General features: G+C 42.2%; 1 protein-coding gene across 1 annotated transcript; it reads left to right on the top strand.

The window, feature by feature from the left end:
* Positions 1-7,192: 7,192 nt before the first annotated feature.
* On the top strand, positions 7,193-22,639 carry prdm1a (PR domain containing 1a, with ZNF domain). The gene is made up of 7 exons (XM_044209477.1): positions 7,193-7,415; positions 10,643-10,984; positions 13,411-13,530; positions 14,764-15,016; positions 18,651-19,741; positions 20,004-20,132; positions 20,273-22,639. Exons 1-7 carry the CDS (start codon positions 7,389-7,391, stop codon positions 20,876-20,878), a joined length of 2,568 nt encoding a protein of 855 aa, XP_044065412.1. The 5' UTR covers positions 7,193-7,388; the 3' UTR covers positions 20,879-22,639.
* Positions 22,640-23,596: the final 957 nt, after the last annotated feature.

The following is a 23,596-nucleotide window of genomic DNA, read 5'->3' as shown; positions in this document are numbered from 1 at the left end:
AGTTGGCCTTTCTGCTACAGCCATCTGTTGCGAGAGTGTGGAGATGAACCCACTCGTGTATATGTATGTGTGTGTGTATGTGTGTGTTTGTGTATGAACGCACAGCAGGAGTGGATTGGCAAGATTAGGTGAGTTGGCTACCACACCCCTTCCTCCTTCATCCCCGACGCAACTCCATCCCTTCTTTTTGAGGCCCTCGACCCTTACACATGCCACGCGTTCACGGTTGAGAGAGAGGGAGAGGGGATCATGGCTGGGTCTAACCTGCCTAATTCTCCCTAATTGCTTCTCTATTCAGGGATTAACTCCCTAAATCCGCACACACACACATATACAGAGGGTCCACCATGCATTGGCCTACAGTATAACCGTCATTTGGAACACACAGTCATACATTAGCACACACACATTCACACACACACACACACACACACACAAAGGAAATGGACAATAGCTGATCTCTTCACAGTGATTTGGTGAGGCATCAAATGGCCTGTGGGCTGCAATTAAAATGTTTGGGACTCAGGGGAGGACTGGAGAGGAGTTGGAGAGAAGACGGGGGAAGATGGAAAGGGAGGAGAAGAAAGAGGAGAAGGAGGAGGAGGAGGAGAGAGGGAGAGAGAAAGGAGAGGAAAGCATTTAACACTCAGGAGAACTTTATCAGGATGAACTCTCTCTCTCTTTGTGTGTGTGTGTGTGTGTGTGTGTGTTTCCTTTTACAGAGCTTTCTCTGAGGCATCTGCATGTGTGTCTGTGTATGTTTTATTGGCCCAGTCAGTTTCGCGAATCCAAAGAAATCTGTGTTTTCTTTTGGAATTTCTCTCCAGAAGTGGGAGATAAAAAAAAAAAAATCAGACTGAAAAAAGAACACATGCATGTGCATGTTTCTGCTGGATCACCTACATTCAAACTGCTGCAGTTGATTTATTTGAATGGGAAAGTGACACCGCATCACCAAACCTGATGTGAGGTACAGTAGCTTCAGAAGTCAACCCCATTTCCTATAAAATACATGTATTTGCTTTGCCAGATTTGGTTTGGAGGAGGTGTAATTGCAGCCTGGATAACGTTCGCTGGCAACACTTCTTCCAGTTCAGAAAGTATGAGGTTCTTATTCTGAACAGAAGTCATAGGGAGATGGTCAGGGGCATGGTTAGACGTTCAAAGGACGTTGACACTGGAGACCACAGTTAATTCTACATCCCATGTGTTGTTAGGTTTTGGCTAACACTTGGTTAAGGTTCAGGAAATCTTCTGTTTCAACATGACAATGCCCCTGTGTACAAAGCCAAGTCCATAAAATAATGCTTTTCCCAGTTTGGTGAGGAAGAACTGCACAGAGGCCTGACCTCAACCTCCTCCAACACGTTTGGGATGAGCTGGAGCACCAACTGTGAGCCAGACCTGATCACCCAACATCAGCGTTGGACCTCACTGATGCCCTTGTGTCTGAATGGGAGCAAATCCCTGCAGCCAGGCTGGGATTGGGCCAACATCTGGTGGAAAGACTGAAACCAGAAGAGTGGAGGCTGGTACAGAAGCAGATTAAAGGCCACGGTTTTGGAAGGAGATACATGTCATGTTTGGGTGTCCAAATACTTTCGACCGCACAGTGTATATAACCAGACTGCCAGATTTTGACTGCTGTAAGTGTGTGAATACAAACTGAAAGGTTACGTTACCATCAAAAGGAATGTGGAGTGTTAATCCCACCTGTATCCTCCGAAGCCCATTCATCCATCCGCATCCTCTTTCTCTTTTTCCCGCTTCTCACCTTCACTCCCCCTCTCCTCTCCTCCCCTCTCCGCCTCATGGCTTGTATTTTAAAAAGCTCTCACAGAGAACCGATTTCAGCAGAACTCACTGGTTATAACTCCCGAGCAGAGTAGAAAGTTTATGTAAGAGGAAAGTGTGTGTGCCCACTGCCCACGTACTCTTGTATGTATGTGTGTGTGATAGAAGCCCTCTGTTAAACTAACAGAGATCCAGGTGGTCTCTGGGCCCTCTTTTGTCTCTCCTCTCTGTCTCCTGCAGGCATGCATGCAGGGCCACTGCAGAAACAAAAAGACACATTTCAATGTGACTTCAGAGCTGTTTGCATGCAGTGGGAGTAAACTAGCCTTACATACACCCCCCCTCCATACACCCCACGGCCACCACCTTCTGAAGATACCCCCCAGCAGAAGTGGATTATGCTGCAAAAGTAGTGGTTTATAAAAGGCTTTTCATAGCCACTGAAGGTGAGTGGGGAATGTTCAATACTGAGAAGATTTTCGGGGCCGGTTAAGTAGTGCAGACTACATGACTTTTGCCACAATTCGCCTGTCACAGGCAAATTCCTCGTCTTGAGCTGTTCTAGTAATTCCTTAATAATATTCAAACGTTAATTATTGTCTTATTTTTTATATTCTATAATATCTTATTTTCAATTCATATTTACGATTCTTGACCTGCAGTACTTGCTTTATATTTCTTATATTTCTACTCTGTTTATTATTTTGCACCAAAATACCAGTGCAAATTCCTTGTATGTGTAAACCTACTTGACAATAAAGCTGATTTGATTCTGATTCTGAAACATGTTTGATTTTAATGTAGCCAAAACAAGATGTGCTTGTAGCTAGAGCACCTTGGAGACAAGGAGGATCCCATGAGAGCGCAACAGGAATTTGGGGCTGGGGAGAGAGGCAGCGGACAAATACACAGTGTCCCCTCGCATGTTTTTGTTGAAAATTATTATGATTATTGCAAATCTCTCATACTGCGTTTGGTACTGAACGATGCCTCTTAACGTAATCAGTGTTGCAAATTATTTTGCCTTCAAATTGAACTTGAGTTTGTGTTTTTTAAATGGGGAGTCGAGAAGATGACACAGACACACCTTTCAGATGGTTTAACCCTTGAGAAGACCTTTACAAGGCAACTGATAACAAAAATGGAAGCTACCGTGGAATGCTTATATATTTGCTTTCAATGCATCTTGGCTACCCCACGTATCCGACATTCCTTTGGAAAAGTAGTGCTATGTGTCGACAAAATGTAGTTCCACATGCGCAGGGGGCAGCATGTCATGATATGAAGTCAGCAGCAGACTCTGTGATGGTAGAAAGTTTTGGACAGAAACTAATCGCGCTGTTAACATCACCATGTTTAGTATGTTTATGTTGTGCAAAATTGGACGTTTTTAATCCTCCAGGTACATGCAAATACGCCCACAAGTACTGTAAGTGATCACCGCTGCTCGCACCCCACCGTTTCTTTATGTGCACACGCTGTTCAGTGTCATTGAAAGTAAGGAAAGAAAAAAGTGGATGACAGTCGTGATCAAGCTCCACAGGCTTGGCTATGTTTTTAAAAGATATCACCATACAACAGATTTTAATTCACAGGGATCAGAAAACTACTTTTAATTTGTTAAAAATATCACAACAGAGTCGTTCATATGGAGTTTTCTAATGAAAATGGAAAACACGTTCCCATTTGAAAGCAGTCACTGTCCAGCATTACATTTCCCCCAAAATATACCTGTTTATGCTAAATAGTTGCACATGAGTGTACCATCATTTGGTGACAGGGTAGGTGTGTGTCTAGGTGTGTGTGTGTGTGTGTGTGTGTGTGTGCACCCAGGTCTAGACATATTGCCATCAGCCAATGTGCAACCAGGGCATGTGCACTTAAAAACTTTTTCTTTTTAATCTCACTCTTTCGCTCTCTCCCTCTCAGTCATTCTCTATGTCTCTTGCCCTCTCTCTCTCTGTCTCTGGTTGTTTTGCAGAGGGAGGAATCGCTTGGTTGCAAAGCATCAACATGTCCGACAGCTGTGGGACAGATCTGCAGCTGTGTGTGTGTGTGTGTGTGTCGGGGTCGTCTGTTGGCAGGAAGCAGTAGGCAGCGAGTGATGTGGTCAGACCCTCTGTCACCAGAGAGAGAGGGAGGTCCCGTGTCTCTCTCTCTTCTTCTCTTCTTCCTGTTGCTTGTTTTCTTTTCCTGATCATCGTTCTTCATTAGAGAAAGAAAAAAACACAAACAGACAGAGTCTCATTTGGCTTTCTGAAGGCTGATACTGATGATTGTTGATATGGCAATGATATCATGTGCACAGATTCAGTTTCTTTCAGTTTGACAAAGGTTTCATGCCACCAAAAAGGAAAGAAAATTACCAATATGCAGCTTTTCTCCCAGAATTGTCTCTTATCTGTTTGTGTTTTAGTGTGAAGATTAACATTTTTTGGTTTTGGAGGACAGAATCATTCATGTTTTCAAGTATTGCCAGCTGAATTTGCCAGAAAACTGGACATCGGATACCATTCTGGAAAGAAAGTCTTCATTTACATGCAAAAACCCAGGAGATAAATAATAATACATTTAATCAGAATTTTTTGGAATCTGATCAAAATGTCTCATTAGAATCAGCTGCTGAGGTTCAGAGGTTTCCATTGTCTGCCAATGTACTGTTGATCAATTTTACAATCAATATGGAATTAATTAATGCATCATGTCCTTCACATCAAACTTGACTTGTCTGATTTTTAATCAAACAACAAAATCAGCTACAAGTGTCAGATTTGCTGTAAGTGAGCAAGACTTTTATTGTTTTTAATTTTTCTATTTGGATTTGTGTTTTTTGTGAGTTTATTACATACTCTTTATTTTCTTTCATTTCCGCATTTCATTTTCCATCTGTCATTTTTAAACACGTTTTGATACATTTTCTGTCCCAGTTTCTGCCAATATTGTAGTTTTATTCTTTTGTCAGGTTCTGATTTCTTTTCAGTGCAGTTTATGTGTCTTAAAACAAAGGAAATCAAGTGAGAGAAACACAAAAATTCTGTAAGAGGAACAGTGACTTTTTCTGAATTTATTTATTTTGTAGGGGAGGCATCAAGAGCATAAAGTGAGAGAGAAAAGTGATGGAAAAACTAGTGAGAGAGAGGTCAGTGTGGAAAATCTCTTTTGTTAATACAGTGTGGAAATCAAAGGGAAGGAGAAGAGAAGCGGGAGGCGAGTGAGTAGGAGGTAAATTGAGGGAGTCAGGGGGAAAATTAGATGGGAATTTCCAGTGTTAGTGAGCTTTTCTTACAACAGGGAGAGTGAGAACTGTGAGTTGTTTTATTTATAAATAAATATATATATATATACAAGAATAAGTGTCATTTTTATATTAAACTTATGACAGAAATCTTACCAGGTCCAACCTAATAACATTTCCTAACTAACACAAGTCTGAATTAAACTGCGTCACATTAACGTAAAGACCACAGCAGCACAAAGTCTTGTTCACTTTATTAAGAGCAGTGCAATAAAGTTATCACTTAGTGATCATCTCTAATGAACAAAGAAAAGAAAATAGTTTTAATAAACCAGGAAACGCTGTGAATGAGCCCGTTTTAAGTTGTTGAGGAGATTCTCGTCAGATCAGATCAGTGTGTTCATCCATGCCAACAGCTTGGATGAAATTATGAATATCCAGAAAAGGGCATGTGAGCAGATAGGAACTAACTTAACATCTTGTCATTCCATGACAATCACTGTCTGATATTTCACAAAAAGCAGCAGAATTATCTATCTAACAAATGATGCAAAATTAATGGAGGATTCATTATTAAGCGGCGTTTACTTTCATATATAATGATTTACGTTCAGTGCCAATGCAGGAATTAAGTGTGGCCTGCATGTAGCTTGTCAGATTTTCTACTAGACTAGACTAGAGTTCAACTCCTGTCACAGACCTGCAATTAATGTTTGCCCTTTTATTAACCATAACCACGATCTTTCCCTGACCGTAACCAAGTCTTTTAGTTGCCTAACCCTAACCATACCTTAACCATAGATAATTCGCCATAGCCATAATCTTTCTTTGTGACATAAAGTGGTTTTGCAGAATTGGAAATTGATGTTGACTGCTGATAAGGTTGCAAGTGAAATTAGGAGGTGATTGTCCCTCACACTCACAATGGCCATTAATTAAAGCTTCAACAGCAAAATAAGTTTTAAAATCCATCACTGATGCAGCCAGTGAGAGAACTGAAAACTCTGTCATGTCCAAATAAAGAAATTACGAAACTTTTACGTAACAGCATGCCTGAATGACAAAAAAAGAGAGCCATCAGATAGATGAAGCAAGCAATGTTATGTACTCCATGTCTGACTAGGACTATATGGAAAATGTAGAGAGAAAGAGGGTGTGATATAGAGAATAATGAAGTACACAAATGTATTTGTACAATCAGATAAGATGTACATGTTATAAACATTAGAGAATATATTGTGCATAGCTGATCCTGCTCATTCTTGGGGGGGGGGGAGTGTCACACATCAGCAGATTGTAATCACATTTTTCCTTTATCCACTGCGTTCCTCCTCCGCATGCTTTGGCAACACGTGTATATCCACATATCAGCTAAAAAAAGCCAAAGTTGAAATTAAAATTAGGAACTTGAAATTAAGTCACTTTAAAGAGAGAGAAAGTAAAAGAGAGAGACAAAGTGGGAAAGAGAGGGAGAAACTTAAAAAGAAGGAGAGCGAGCTATAGGATGATAGAGAATGAGAGGAGAGGGGGGAGTAACAAGGAGAGGGTGAGAGACGCAGACAATAAGAAAAGAAAGAGAGAGAGAGAGAGAGAGAGTACTTTTAAGTTCCTCAGCGAAAGCAACAAGGGCAGACCAGTCCTGCCCCCTAGAGGCAAAGTGTGTGTGTGTGTGTGTGTGTGTGTGTGTGTGTGTGTGTGTGTGTGTGCGTGTGCATGTGTGTGAGTGTATACGTGTGTGTGTTTTCCTGGGGAAGAGAGGGACATCCTGTGACAGTGACTCAGTGCTCCCCCCAACACACACACACATATGTTGTTTATCCTTTTGAAGCTGCTAACAGACATTTCCCACACACACACACACACACACACACACACCACCATAATCATTGGAAAAAAATACTTTATTTTGATGCAGAAAAAGTTGTGTTTTCTCTGTGTGTGTGTGTGTGTGTGTGTGTGTGTGTGTGTGAGACTCATGGCTTCAGGTGAAAGCGCCTGCTGCTTCTTCTTCTAAAGAAAAGTGTGTGTGTGTGTGTGTGTGTGTGTGTGTGTGTGTGTGTGTGCGCGGGGGGGCAGATGGGCGGAGCCAGGAGCAGGAATAAGGACTGTGGGGGCGTGGCTTGGACAGAGAGAGATAGAGAGAGGCGGCCCTCTTTCCAACTTAGTCAGAGGGATGTTGATTTTGTCAGACATTTGAACACAAGAAACCGAGTGGATCATACACTCACACACACACACTCTCACCAGCGTGGAGTATCAGCGCTCGGAGCAGGACGGACAGAGGGGGAGAACTGCACCTGTCCTACACACACACTCTATCCTCAGAAACACATACACAGAGGATCTGACGGTCGTCCCTATGTGTGGATGGGACCAAAGTTACACGGTGAGTACGGAGCAGCTCGAACTTTTAACATTTTTACCAAAATTAAAAACCAAGAAGAATGTATTTTTAAAAATAGATCTGAGCGCCGTTTGTGTTTGATTTTGACTTTTTGTTTAACAATTTCTGGATTGTGAGAACAGACTAAAACAGTAAGTAAAATTCTAAAAATTAAGACATTTTTTGCATCTTGAATTCACTACTATCTACTTTTGAGGTTGTTTTCAATTGTTTGGCTTTTTGGTGCTTGTTTCTGACTAGAAATTCAAAGAGGTTTTTATTTCTGACTGGATCCGATTTATTTCTTATCTTAATGCTGCTGATGAAGTGCTGCTGGTGTTTTTAGCAGTTTTTTTTTATTTAGTTGATATTGTTTTAACTGCTGCTTGGAGGTTAAAGGTGTTTTTCAGCACCTCGGTTTGGGATTGTTTTGTTGCAGAGTTTAAGGAGTTTACATTTGGTTTGTAATGAAGACAGCTGGACTCATCCTGACTTGTCTTATTAAATAGCACCTTTTCAAATTCTTCTGACTGTGTGCAGACTCAGGTTTTGTATTTTCAGTTGGTCTAAATGTGCAAGAGGTGAATTGTTTCTTGGTTTTTGGTTTCACTATTAGTTTTCGATGTTGCAGCTGTTATGCAAAGAGGATTCTGACTTCTGCTGAGAGCTGAAATATTAAGAAACATTTTCATATGTGATCAGTTTTTTAAATGTGCTTCATTTAAATGGCAAATGGAGCAGAAACTGTTGTTCTGTTCTGCTGGTCTGTTCTCTGTGGGAAAAAGTGCAAGACATTTTCTTGCTGGAAATTTCATAGTTTTACAATTCAAACAATGGATTTTGTGGGATTAGAATGTAATTTGAATGATTTGCTTTGCTCCAGTTTGATGGGCTTTACTGTTAAAGTGAGGATGCAGACTGCATTTGAAACAAAGAAGATCGACTTTTTTCTTAATGATTCAGGTTTTCAGGTTTGGGAAGTATTCTAATCATTTTAAGAGCCTTTCCTCACTAGTTTAGAACAAGAAGGTCAGTTGTGTGATTTGCAAGAGCTCAAAAAACATTAAAATTACTGTTAATAAGAAGAGATGATGAGGCTCTTGACTTATTAACCAGTGTTTTTGCCAGTGTGTGGCTCCTGAAAGGGATCACAATGTGAAAATGTCAGTTTGTGTTTTTAGAATCACTCCTCGTCAGTAACCAGTGATTTGAGTTCATCTCTTTGTGTCATTTCTTGCTTGGAGAAAAAGTTGTGACTGGAGCCAGTTGGATGTGAAATAATTGTCTTTCTTGCGGCTCCAGAAGAATTCACAGAGCTGAATGTGGTCACTGCAGATCTGTTGCTTTCCGCTCGTCTGCGTGGGACGAGCAGCATGTTTGTCCCTGTGTGGGTATCTGCCTGTGTGTGTGACTTGGGTGGGATCGCGTTTGAAGTTTTGTTTGTGCTGCTGTGGCCCCCCAAATGGAAAAGTTATGGCGCTCCCTTCCTCAATGCCCCCCCCCTCTCTCCCATCCATTACCAACACACATACATGCACACACACGCTGGGAGTCGGGATGGTTTGCCAGTTCCGCTGCAGTGCCACTCTGCTTCCAATTTTAGCTTCATTCAGACACAGACAGTGTTTCCTTCCTCTGTCTTCAAGCCCAGGAAGAGACAGGGAGGAGGGGGGACACAGAGGGAGGATACAGAGGAGTAAATCCACCACATTGTTAAGCATACTCAAAATGTCTCTGATATGTAGAAACTGATAACTGCCCAAGTCACAGAGAACAGAGCAGAAAGACTGCAAAGGAAATATGAAAAGTCCATTTGCTTCAGAGAGAGAAAGAGGACACAAAGAGTCTAAAACCTGCTGATAAACAGACTCTGACTTAATGTTAAATTAACACTTTGTCTCTTTTTTCATAATTGTTCATTTACAGAAACTGTGGATTTGATGGAAAATATTGCTGACATTCATTGTTCAGTATTTGTATCAGCTGATGTATAAAAGTGTCAGCGTTTGTTTGATTTGATTTTATGAAATACATCAGTTGGAAACTAAATTGTTAATATAATTAAGGATTTACATAATTGGAAAGAGCATCAATTGATTGTGTCTGTCTATATGAGACACTTGTTGAGTTCCTCTATCAGTTCCTCTTTATTCCCCTTTGATCAAAGTCTCCTATCTCAGCCTGACTCATTTAAAATTTTACCTTGTAGTTTTTATAGACCGAAAAGAGATTTCTCAAGATACGAAATCACTCAGTTAAATTAATTATGGAGATTGGAAACATAAATTATTATTATTTCTTATTACATCTGAGAATAAAAATGAGCAGAGAAGGTTCATCTGAGGTGTTTAACAAAATCAAACAAATGAATAACATTAAGAGTAAAACATTTTATGTTGCTGGGTTTGGATATGTTTTGGTAAATAATACCCACATTATAATATTATCATTATCATATTAAAGTCATCTGATTATTACTAGTCATGAATGAATGCAGGTTTTATTCCCTAATTATTTCATGTTTTCTGTAAATAGTTGACAAGACAAACTGTTTCCCATCTGTTTGTGCGTGTGCGTGTGTGTGTGTGTGTGTGTGTGTGTGTGTGTGTGTGTGTGTGTGTGTGTGTGTGTGTGTGTGACAGCAGCATTAGTCAGATCCCCCCCATTGAGTCACCCCACATAATAATCACAGCTCTTCCTCTCTTCTTTCTCTCCCTCTATATCCCTTCATCTCTCTGTCTGTTTTTATCACTTTTTGTCCTAATCCTTTTCTCTCTCTTGTCTTTTCCTCCCATATCTTTTTTCTTACTTAAGTTATCATTTTTCCGTTCAGTCCTCCACCTTTCTCTCTGCTTTCATCTTTTTCTTACTTTATTTCTTTCTCTTTCTTTATTTTCTCCTTCTATTTTCCCCTTTCTCCTCTCATCTTTACCTTCTTTTTAAATTTTTCTTTCTTTGCATCTCATGTTTCTTTCCATTTTTGAGCCTCCACCTTTTCTTTCTTTCTTTCTCCTCAGGTTTTCTTCTTTTATTTGTCTTCTTCCCTCAGCTCTCCCTCCTTTCCTCCATGCTTCTTTCTTTTTTCTTCCTTTCATTCTTTCCATTAAGTCTTTCTTTCTGAAGTTCAACAGTGTTGTACTTTTTTGAGTTTTCATTGGTGGAAATGCTTAAATAATGGAGATTAAAAATAAATCTCTCTCTTTTTCTCCCCCTCTTTCTATGCCAACCAGGCGACCTCTCAAAGCTCGGCCATGTTGACCAGTGAGGGGGCGCACACCATGGAGCAGGACGACATGCACCACGAAGCCAAGATGGCCTCCATCGCCTCCACCGCCAGCTCAGACGGAGCCGAGACGATGGCAGACACAGACATCGACATAGAGATGGACGTGGAGGAGGCAGACATGACCAGATGGACAGAGGCAGAGTTCGAGGAGAAGTGCACATACATCGTCAAAGACACGCCGTGGGAGGCGGGGCCAGACAGTGACGCCATGATGACATCAACAACCAGAGCTAAGGCGTCGCTGCCCCGAAACCTGGTCTTCAAACACTCAGCTGACAGCAAGGAGGTCAGACTCAAACACACACACACACACACACACACACACACACACACACACACACTGGCAGACATGCTAACTTTCTCTCCAGTCTCAATTTTTCACACACTCAGGCCGAGAAAGCCATCTGCACACACATGAGTCAGATGTGGGTCATGTAATGAAGAGGGGGTCGTGTCTCGTCGTAAAACTTCACACACACATTACAGAGAGGAATCTGTGCATGTGAGTGGGTGTGTGAAACGCCTGAAGCAGAATTAACGCACACACACCATAACTGTAGTTGCTTGTTTACACTGTGACTTCATCAGCTCTTATGAATCCATGGAAACTCATTCATGATCTGAGAAAATTATGATGGCCTTATCCCAATTGTGTGTGTGTGTGTGTGTGTGTGTGTGTGTGTGTTTTCAAATCTCAAAGGCTTAATTTCATTCCTGTCATTAAACTAGCTGCAGTACCTGTCCCTGCTGGCAGGGGGCACAATTAAGCATTTGAATAAACACAACACATCAAACGGCTTCTGTCTGCTGATTTTAAAGCTACTCAGTGACATTTAATGACGTTATAATGTGAACTTTGTGCCCTCAGATGTTTCACATGTCAAATCTGCAGTGGCCTGTAAGGATTATGTTCTTTAAAAATTAAGCTGTATATGAATCAGGGTGTGTTGAATCTCCTGAAAGATTCTGTTTCTCAACAGAGTTTGAGGCTAAATAGACAACTTTTGCTGGTAAAATCAGTTGACTCAATGGTGTCAAATCTGCAGTTATATATTTTGATATTTTTTGTTTTTGGGCAGAAAAAAACCCCCTGCTTTGCACGACACATTTCCCTTCCTGTAAATCTTTCTCAACTAACAAAATCAAAAGCGACCTTGTGACTTTTTGACAAAACCAAACGGTTTTAGTTAGTTTTAGTCGCTGATCGAACTGGAGGTGAAAAAGTGCAAATGTCAAAGCATCAAAGGTTGAAACTGATATTTGATAACAGTGAGATATTGACTTTGGCAATTTTGACACTTTGTGAGTTTGTCAGCAAACTAGCAACGTGATCGCATACATTCTGTCATTAGGGGCTTATCAACGGAAACTGAGGAAAGAGCCAGAGAGAGAAATGTGTTTTGTTTATGAGCTGATAGGCTATCAGCTAATATCTGGACCAAGAGAGGAAGAAAGGAAAGGCTGAGGATGGGAGTTTGTCGCTGTGATCAAAGAAGATTAAGTTTTGGGTCAAAGAAAGAGAGAGAGCATTGTAAAAGTCTGTTAATAAGTAAAAAAAAAACCTCTTACACACACTCATGTGCACACACAATAACACACTCATGTCTGGTCCTAAAGAGGGAAAAGGGGAAGGGGGGATTTCCCATGTCACCAGGGGTTTGGGAAAGACGTCTGTTTGTGTGGGTTATGCATGAAGGAAATGTGTGTGTGTGTGTGTGTGTGTGTGTGTGTGTGTGTGTGTGCGTTTCTCTACCATTCTCGGCTGGAGTCTGACATCTAGTCTCCCACATAATCCCTCTATTTTCTCTTCTTACTCTTCTTCTTCCTCCTCCCATTTTTTGTTCTTTGATTGAATCAGGCGAGGGAAAAAAACGGAGAAACAAAAGGTTTTTTTTTTTTCTTCTTTTGAGTATCTGGATGTTTCCCCCGCGAAGCGTCTGTAGTGGCAGCACTGGTTTGATGTGGCAAAGAGTGGAGGTGTGACGAGAGAGAGAAAGAGATATGAAAGAAGAGATTTTACAGTTTTTCTCCAGCCGCACGCACACACACACACACACACACACACACACACACACACAAATATACACGCACACACTCCAAATGAACTGAAGCATGAAGTTGGTTCATTAATCATCATCTGTGTTGACAACTGGTTGATAGTGTGTGTCTGTGAGTCTGTATTTGTATATACAGTAAGACTTAATTAGACTTAATGACACATATCACTGATGGATGTGCACAACAGCATGAAAACACACACACGGCAATCAACGGCAAACCGTGTGGTCAAAAACGCCTTGTTTCTCGTGTGTTATCACATGCAAAATTCTTGCATCTTAACAAGCTACAATCTGGCATTTTAAGATGTTAAAAGCCAGTTAATACTTTGAATTTTGCTGTGTAATCACGCTAATGGTGATTGATGCTTCCATGCCACTTGCACTGTGTAATACTGTGCTACAAGGATGTGAATCACTGTAAAAGCACATCAAAAGAACAAACAAATTAGTTTTAAAGGCATTTAGATGTTACAAATGAATGTGTAAACGTGATTTTAGTGGTTTAAGACTGGACTGGATTATTTCCTGTTAAGATGTGAAAATTTAGCATGTAAAGATCTTCATACTTCATAAACAACATCACACACAATCCACTTCAAAGACCTCTTCGATCTTTTGTCTAACCTGTGTGTGTGTGCGTGTCCTCGTGCAGGTGGTCGGCGTGTGCAGCAGGGAGTACATCCCCAAAGGAACTTGCTTCGGTCCCCTGGTTGGGGAGATCTACACAGCTGACAGCGTCCCCAAAGACGCCAACCGCAAGTACTTCTGGAGGGTGAGTACACACGCACACGCACACCTACAGAAACACATACTTCCTCAGAACCCGGAGGGACCCCTTCCTGTGACGTCACACACATCTAAAGTCAGTCAGTGGAACAGGAAACTGGGCTCGCTGTTTTTCTGTGTATGTGAGATGGGGATGTGATGTCACCTTCACACAAATAGCATGTCACACTGTGGTTCCTGTAAGTACACACACACGACAGAATACACTCCATCACTACCGGTAACTGACAGTGAGAGTACATACGCTCACAAACCACCTACCTGACCAACGCCTACACAGTGTGTGTGTGTGTGTGTGTGTGCGTGTGTGTGTGTGTGTGTGTGTGTGTGTGTGTGTGTGTGTGTGTGTGTGTGTTTGACTTGCATGAAAAGAGAGACTCACTATGCTCCAAACCACAAGCAGACACAAAATCAGAAAGGTGTTCCATTCATGCTCATATCTCACTTTCTCACGCACACACACACACACACACAGACATACACTGAGACGAGAGACGGATAGAGAGAGAGAGTGAAAGAGAGAGGCAGGGAGAGGGGGAGGAGAGATAAAAAATGAGTTGGCCCTTCCTTTCTGTTTTCAATATAAAAGAAGATTTCCTCCTCCTCAACGCTGTCTGAAGGAGATGAAGGTGAAGAGAGGGACATGGTGAGGAATGAAAGGATGGAGGGACGGAGAGAGGGATAAGAGAAGAGATGGTTGGATGTAGTGTGATTTATATTAAAACTTATAGTTACACTTAGTTTGTTATTTATTACTTTTTACTTGGTAAGTTATTTATTTACTTACTGACTTTTTTGTTATTTACTGTAGTTATTTAGTCAGTCAGCTTTTTTTTATCTGTAACTCATTTACTTGCTTTTCTTATCAGTTACTTACCTTGTAAGTACTTACCTAGCTACTTACTCATTTACATACTGATTTAGTCACTCAGTTAGTTGAAGTATACTGATGTATTTATGTACTTACTTTCCCCATTATTTAGTTACTGTTGTGGTTGGTAACTCACTTAGACTGTAAGTAAGTTTGTCAGAAAAGTGATTATTTTTTACAAAAAATACTTTTATTACTTTTATTCCAACTGAATTAACTGATTTAGTTTTGTTAAAACTTCTATCCCGTTCGTTCTTATCACAAACAGGGGTTCATTTCTGACATTTAAACAAAAGAAATCATTATCTTACTAAAATCTTACTAACATTTCTTTCTTTCTCACTCCAGATCTACGTGGACAGGGAGTTCCATCACTTCGTCGACGGCCTGGATGAGACTCGCTCTAACTGGATGCGGTACGTGAACCCGGCCCACTCGGCAGCAGAGCAGAACTTAGCAGCGTGTCAAAATGGCATGGAGATTTACTTCTACACAGTAAAGCCAGTTCTGGCCGGTGCTGAGCTGCTCGTCTGGTACTGCCACGACTTCGCCCGACGCCTCCACTACCCGCCATCCGGAGAGCTGATGATGCAGAAACTCAGTACGTTTTTTTTTTTATCTTTTAATGAGCAATGAGGTTGATGAGGAGTAATAAGGACATTTACTGGAAGAAATATGAACCTGGCTTTTTTAAGAAGATATTAATGGAAAATAAATTAGTTATTTGGCTTCAGAGGTCAATATTTTTACCACGTTGAACAGCAATAAGCTGACTTTTATTGTTTAAGAACAGGCTATTTTTACAAAATGTATGATGCTCTGAGTTGCTATCATAAAAAACTAAATCAATAGACAATGTAGATGTGTGTGTGTGTGGGTGTGTGTGTCTTGACTGTGTCCTGTCGCCGCTCTTAAAGCCTAACAGTGTTTTTGAGTGTAGCTGTGTCTCCTTCCTTTCTGAACGTTAGCCTGTCATTATCTCACACACACACACACATATACAAGAGTACAAGACCAACAACCTTTCATCTCTGTCAGTGCCATCGTTGTATTTTTGTGTGTGTGTTTGTGTGTGTGCCGGTGACAGTGTAATTACACAGGCAGGGGGATATGGCCCCTAATGCCACAGTCTTACACACTTAAAGACCCGCTTTTAACATGAAAGCTCACACTCACACACACAACCTTGCTCAGCCTCAATAAAAGGAGCAGAGACAGTGTGCATTTGCATGACTGTGTGTCTTCAGTGACCTTTTTATGAGAAAACATCTAAAAGTAAGCGTCAGAGTCCTCTGTCCTCACAGAGAAACACATATGTACAGTGACAAGTAGTAATCTTTATAAAGTATTAAATATTTTTGTTTCACTATTCTTTTGTTAACCTTTTAAAACAATATTAATCCCCTAACTGCTCATGTCAGCCCAAAACCTAAACCTTTAAACTAATATCATAAATGACTGAAATTGATTTTATATATGTTTAGCAGGAAGACAAAAAGACACAAATTTGGGCATACAGCACTAAAATTCACCCTACATACACATTCATGACACAGCAGACTAACTGCACTCCACTTTAGTTGAGCTGATCAAAGAGAGAGTGAGCTAAGAGGGAAACAAAGAGAGAGAGTGGGAGCTCAGGGGTTTCCAGGTGTGACTGCAGGCTAATAGCAGTATTAAGGTGGCAGAGCAGACCTAGCCTGGGCGACTCCACTGCCCAAGGAAAAATGCGCATGACCTGGGGGACAGAGGCAGGAGGTACCCTCGGCCCCTCCTGCTTGCCCCGTGTGGTTGTATATACAGTACATGTGTTGTCTTTAATTAGCTTCCTCTGTCATTTAGCCCCACAGGCTCCTGTTAACCTGCCAGTGACTTGAATACTGCAGCAGAAACACTACTTGCACTTTTTTTGTCAATCAGAGCCTCAAATGTCTCTACTTACATTTTTTTGTTCGGTCTGATGAGCATACGTTCCTAAAATGGGTATAACATTTGACTGATGGTGTGGCCCACTGGAGTTTTAGCTCTACAAACGGAGTCAAAAATAATCTCATCAACTGAGTAAAACCAAGAAAACCACTATCTGTAACGTTAAACTGAAAGCCAGTTACAAGGGCAAAAGGTAAATGAAGAGGAAGCTACTCTGATGAATCCTAGTAATCGTATTACCAACTGAAAAAATGCAATCCAGTTATTTAACTTTCTTTCAAGTTCAAACTCTGATTCGATCTGAATACTACTGTTTTCAATGACAACATATTTTGTTTTGTTTGACATCAGAGGAGACACATTCAGGTCCATTAATCAATTCAAATATCAGATACCTCTCATTAGACTCTGATAAAACTTGGTAAGAGGATGCATCTCACTATTATGTTCTGGTCTTTTTTAAAATTACACTCTCTGTACCAAGGGAAGCACCAGAATTATTGGTCCAATCCCAGCGACATCCTGTCTTTTATTCCCGAGGAGTGCGACAACATGTCTACTGTTGTCTGTATCGTGTTTTTTCACCAGTTTTGGCTCTTTCCAGTGCAGTCATAGCAAAAACAGACGTGTGTGTTGACATCTGTGTGTGAGCAAAATGACTGAGCATGTACTGTGGTCTCACTTCCTCACTTTCTCCTCTCCTTCTCTCACTTTTTTGTCGCCATCGTTTAGCATTCTTCAAGCGTTAGCACTTGAAAGCACCTGTCAGCCATGTGTGTGTGTGTGTGTGTGTTGTGTTCAAAGACACTCTGCCGACAAAAACACTCTCTTCTCTCTCTCTCACACACACACACACAGGCATAAGCGTGACATGCCAACACATTCACACCCACTCTTTTCATCTCAAACACATGCTAGCTCACACATACTATGCATGTGCGTGTGTGTGTGTGTGTGTGAAAGTGTGTCGGCCATTTGCCCTGATATATTTACCACTTGAAAAGACTAGAAAAAAGGTGGAGGAGGGAGTGCTAGAGGTAGAGTCGCACCTCCCACCCCCTCTGTTGACTACTTGAACTTCCTGGCAGAAGGGCCGTGTTGACAGATTGATATCTCCAAGATGGCGGCCCTGTTTGTTTTCTGGAAAAGGGAAGGAGGGAGGAGGAGGAGGAGGAGGAAGGCTAACTGATAACCTCAATGTTTACACACCGCCGCTATACTACTGATTCAAGGGTCACCGACTGTTTGTATGTGTGAGTGAGGGGTGAATCAGGGGGAGTCAAACAAATTTCATCAGTGCTGGCACTCAGGATTAACTTTGACAACCTCCATCTCTCTCTCACACACACACACACACACACGCACGCACACTCCCCTCTGGGCGACCTCATGGTAAGAAGTTGACTGGGCAGTAAATGAGCTTACAGATAATAGACGGCGGCGCTTTAAGGGCCCATCTGCAGTCATTTAACAGCTGAGATGTGCTGCTAGCTGACTACCCAGGGCTTAGAGAGTGTGTGTGTGTGTGTGAGCTTTCCTTCTAATCCACTCTTTCATCATGCAGAGGAGACAGTAGGTGTGAGTGACTGAGGAGGAAGTTCTCTAATCTAACCTTTGACCCGGAAACAAAAGCGAATTGCCAGGAAAATCAGGAGAGTAGGAGCTTGATCAAAAGTGTGTGCGTGTGTGTTCTCCAAAAGTGGAAGAGTCAACAAATCAGACAGAGGCCTTTGTCTGCAGCCGCCTCTGTGTGCGTACCTTGTCACACAGCGTGTATGTGTGTGTGTGTGTGTGGAGGGCAGGTGGAGGCCAAGCTTTTTCAGAGGATATCTTTAGCAGGAAACCTTCCATCAGCCCTGTCTGTTTGCCACCATTTTGATTTTATCTTGATTTTATAGACACACACACACACACACAATGCCCAAAGGCAGCTGTCACTCCTCACTTCCTGTCTTTTGCCCCCACCCTGGCCCCTCACGCTCGTTCATCAAATCTGTCACCTTAATTGGCCCACTGAGTTACTTATGGTATTCCTTAATCCTGTGACACACACACATACACACACACACACACACACACATATCTGCTGAAGAGAACTACATGAACTGCAGAGGTTTATCTTTGCAGAGAGGCTCAGTTTCAAAGGAATTTGAGTATTTATGTTGTTAAATAGAAGTCATGATTACTACTTTAAATGGCAAAAATTGGAATCAGTTATTAATCGGCCCCTGGGGGAACCAAGGGGACCCTATCTTGATCAGGTGAATTCCCACTGACCTCTTTTCTCTCTCTCTCTGTCTCTTCAGAGCAGTCTCTCTTGGAGGTCAAGCAGCAGCAGGTGAGCAGTGAGGAGCGTTTGGTCGAAGCCTCTAGCCTGTCCCCCATCGCAGTGACCCCAACCCTGCCCAAGAGGGAACACAGTGTCCTCTCTATTCTGCGTGGCACCAACAGCACCTCCTCCTCCTCGACCATGAAGAGGGAGCCCAGTCGGCCACTTCCCACCCGCCTGCACTGTGCCGACAGCCCTGAGCGCCCCCTGTACCCTCGCGCCCTCTACCCGACTCTCAGGCCCCACCCTCACATCCCTGAAGACTTCCTTAGCCATAAACCTGTCCAGCTTGGTTACCCTGTAACTCATTCCCCTGGCAACCAGTCTTCAGCCACACCCAGCCCATCGGCGAGGAGCAGCCCAGACAGCAGCCCTCAGGGGAGCCCCTCGGGTCTGGCGCCATCCCCAGCTTCTTTCTACTCCACCGGACTGGGTTCCTACCCTAGTTACTCCCCACCATCTGCCCCCCTCTCCTCATCCTTCTACCCTCCAGGGGCCCCCTACTCGCGCTATCTCCTGCCCCATCACTACCCTCTGCCTGGTGGTGGTGTCCCAACCGTAGGAGGAATCTTTCCCAGAATGTACCCCCTCTACAGCAGCCTCCTGCCCCCTCACGTGCCTCTCCTGCCCTCCGACACAGCAGGGAGGCGCTTCCTGATGCCTGACCCCGTCCATCCCTCGTCCATCTCTGCCCACAGAGACTTCCTCCTTCCCGGGCCTACCAGTGCCTTCTCAGCTGCCACCTCTCTGAAGGACAAAGCAGGACCTCACCACCCTTACTCCGGGTACCCTCACCCACACAGACCTGCCCACGCCCCCTCCAGCGGCTCCCCAACAGCAGGCACAGCACCTTCCAGTGAGCGGGTGCCCACCAAGCCTACCTCAGCCCTCTTGGGCAATGCCAGTGAGCATGATGATGAGGAGGCCATCAACCTGACCAAGGTGAAGCGTGGTGTGGGCTCAGCGGGCTACAAGGCGCTGCCATACCCGCTGAAGAAACACAATGGCAAAATCAAGTACGAGTGCAACGTGTGCAGCAAGACGTTTGGACAGCTGTCGAACCTGAAGGTGAGGCTCGAAATGCCGCCGAGTTGTTCCATGTTTGACTTTCAACATCATGTCAATTTTTTTGATTTACTGCCTTATTGTCATTCCATTCCTTTGTACTGTGAGGATTGCAGTGTCACAAAATGCTCATTATGTCTCCTGTCAAGATAATCAAGTTAATATTTCTTAACCAATTAGAAATCTTTTAGTTTGATAATAATAAATTGATAATATCTTAATATGCCTAAGCAGACTAAATTCTTTCCTCTTCTCTGTCATGCAGGTTCATCTTCGTGTTCACAGTGGAGAGAGACCTTTCAAATGTCAGACCTGTAACAAAGGCTTCACACAGCTGGCTCACCTCCAGAAGCACTTCCTGGTCCACACTGGGGAGAAGCCACATGAATGCCAGGTGAGAAATCATGCTGAAGATGATGCACTTTCAGTGAGATGATTTCCTAGACGGATGAGTTAATAACCAGATGTGATGGTTAATTGGTGGGTTACTACTAGCTGCTGACATCATTTCCTTTGTCGTCTCTCCTCTTCTAGGTTTGTCACAAGCGCTTCAGCAGCACCAGCAACCTGAAAACTCACCTGCGCCTCCACTCAGGGGAGAAGCCCTACCACTGCAAACTCTGCCCAGCCAAGTTCACCCAGTTTGTCCACCTCAAGCTGCACAAGCGTCTGCACTCCCGCGAGCGTCCACACAAATGCCCCCACTGCCAACGCCACTACATCCACCTGTGCAGCCTGCGGCTTCACCTGAAGGGCTACTGCCTGGCAGCTGTCTCTGGCCCTGGCAGCCCAGCTGTCTCCAGTCAGGCTGCCATGGAGGAGGTGCAGCGCGCCAACGAGGAGATTGAGCGCTTTGATGTCAGTGAGCATGCTGAGCGGCTGGAGCAGCTTCAGGGAGGGGTGGAGGTGGAGGCCATGTTGGAGAAGCAAGTCTTGGGGATGCTGTGGAGGGAGACCGACATTAAGTCCTCCCACTTACATCCCCACCACAAGGGCGGCACCACAGAGCTTCTGTCTGCGGGTTATGGTGCATACGTTTCCCCGAATGAGACGTCAGTCATCAAGATGCGGCGCAGCAGCCCCATCCTACCGCTTCCTGCCAACCTCACCATCAAGCAGGAGTCAGAGGATCACGCTTAAGTGACCTTTAAACCCAAGGGACATAGAGTCAAGACTGCACGACTCAAGGCGGACTGGTTGCCAGGAGCAACAGCTGTAAATAATTAATTCTCTACCTGGTTGTCATCATGATTACAGCAGGTTTTTTAACCTATCAGGGACTCGCGTACTCAGGGCTCAAGAGACACTGTCCCATGACTACTTAGCAGTTTCAGCATTTATTATACTTAGAGACAATCTTCTACCCAGGATTTACCTTTAATGTAATTAATATAATGCTATTATCATTATTGTTGTTGTATTATTTGGTCTCCATTTTCAAATGTCTGTTTTTTGATCAATTAGTTGTTATATAACCTCCTTAATTTATTATAATTTTTATTTGTTGTCTTCAAAAGCAATAAGTGGAAGGGATGGTTACACTGACGGGGTGAAATCAATATAAAAGGCTATTTTTCTGTTGATGGTTTTTTTTCTTCTCTCTGTGGCCATTTCTCTGTAGATAGTCACTCTCTCTATGCCTATATCTGTCCCAGACCTCTGACTTATAGAATCAGTGGTGTCCACTCTTCAGGGTTTTATCTATTTAAATTTAGAAACCAATATAGCAGGTGAAAAAGGGGTTGAAGAACTTGCCAAAGTACGGCACATAAATTTGTTAATTTAGCAAGAAGAGCTTTATTTCAGCCCTGCTTGATAGCTTCCCTAAGGTATGTCTGTGTCCTTTTCTGATGCCTACTTAATTTAAATGAAACAAAAAAGGGCATTTTTTTGTATATTTTTCACAACAGTTACCTCAGTGTGCATGTGACCATATGAGTATGTGTGTTTGTGTGTGTGTTTAAAGGGACAGCTAGAGGTGGGAGCTTTCTATTTATTTGCGTTCTGCTACTTGAAGAAGAATAAGAAGAAGAAGAAACCAAACTGAACTAGAGTGCAGCTCTTCATGTGGTCCAAAGGAGCGGCACGGCCCGCTCAACATGTAGCACATAATGGACTTGGGAGGCTGGCTAGTCGACCCCTCGTCCCTCCTTTTGTTTTATTTTTCTACAACACTGTCAACACCCAACAGGGAAGTGAACATCCTCAGATTTAGGGATTCACACTTGATGCTAGAAACCAAAGTTCACTTGGCTTTAATTTCAAACACACACCAAAAAAGAGGAAAGTCAAAACAAGGGAAGAAGGACTCAAGGAATCAAAATGCTGAAGAAAGGAAGATATACTGTGTGTATATAATGAAGTGTTCGCTCTTTAGCTGTGTTCTCTCATTTTTTGATGTTTTGTTGTTGTTCTTGTTGTTTGTTAATATTTCGGTTGAGAAGCAATGGCCCCTTCTTCAACCCCACCCGTCCGCCATCTTGTTAATGAACTGGCATACACCAAAGCACCTCGGCCTTCTTTTATGCACTGGCCCCCTCCTCCTACTTTATAACTTCAGTGCCGATGCTTGCACCATTTACACTGTGTACAATATCACTGAAACTGGTCATAATGATATTAAGAATCAACTTAATGTCACTAAAGCAACTGTGATTTTCTGCAGCAGTTGTACATCAACACCTTGAACTCTATACAGTATCTCTCTCTCCTCTGTTTCATTATCTTTCTCTCTAACTAATATTCGACCAAAGCGTCTCTTTCTCTGATCAGAGCTTTAACTCCAGAGGAAAATCCCCGAAAGGACTGTCTCTGTTTACATTCTGGTTTACATAGTTATTTATGTGCAAAAATGTCAAAAAGTGTAAATTATGATAAAAATGTTCACTGCTCTAATCTAAACCCTGCGGCTTTGTGTGTTCTATTCTTCTTTTTGTGTGTGTGTTTTGGTATAATAATCATCTTAGATAATGAAAATGGAAGGGCACAGACATTCTGGCAAAACTTAATGGCAAAAAATAAGGCTTATCTTTGTATGACTATTTATGTAGTGTTGGAGCTAATATAAATTTATATGCAGAGCAATATAGAATGATCAATTTTATGATCCATTTGACAGTCACATCTGCCACTGTCATCTAAAACGGTATTTATAGATTTTACTGAGCAGACCACTTAATTACAGCTAACATGTTTCTTTTTAAAACCTATTAGCTATAACCTAGGAATACTTAGGAACTTAGCTATTTAGCTAACTTAGGCTTCCTAACTACTCTTGTCACTTCTCTTTTTTGAATGTGTCAAATGAAAATAACTTTAGAGATACTGTAGCGTCTGCGGACATACTTCCAGGGACTGAAATTTGAAGTCCCTCTTAGACATAAAGAAGTAAGTAAGGTTTATTTTTTTATAGCACTTTGTAATAAACAACAAAAGAAACATATAAAATACAGAATAATACATAAAATAATGAATAAAATAAAAAATTAACAAACAAGTGGAGACTTACATGAGACCTTTTAGAGGACTTGGGCAAAAGCTTTGCAGCAGCATTCTGGGACACTTGAATCCAACAGGTGTATCCTTCAGGACAGGTGAAAACAGACTTACGATAGTCAAGATTGGGTGAAATGAAAGCTTCAAAAACAATGTCCTTCAGCTGGAAAAAAGAGGAATATATAAGCCATCAGTAAGTATTTGAAAAGATACATATGATTGCAGTCTGTAAAACTGTAAATTGCTTTAGAAAAGGATTTAGGATAATAAAGTCCCTTAACCCATGAAGGTGTTTTCACTTAATTTGTCTGATTAGACCTCTTCTCAACTCTCTGTGGGTGTGTACAGGCTGTGCTTGATGGA

This window comes from Siniperca chuatsi, linkage group LG9, assembly GCF_020085105.1.
Source record: "Siniperca chuatsi isolate FFG_IHB_CAS linkage group LG9, ASM2008510v1, whole genome shotgun sequence".
Lineage (NCBI taxonomy): Eukaryota > Metazoa > Chordata > Actinopteri > Centrarchiformes > Sinipercidae > Siniperca > Siniperca chuatsi.
Note: the sequence above shows the minus strand (reverse complement) of the source record. Positions and strands in the feature narration are given on the sequence as shown.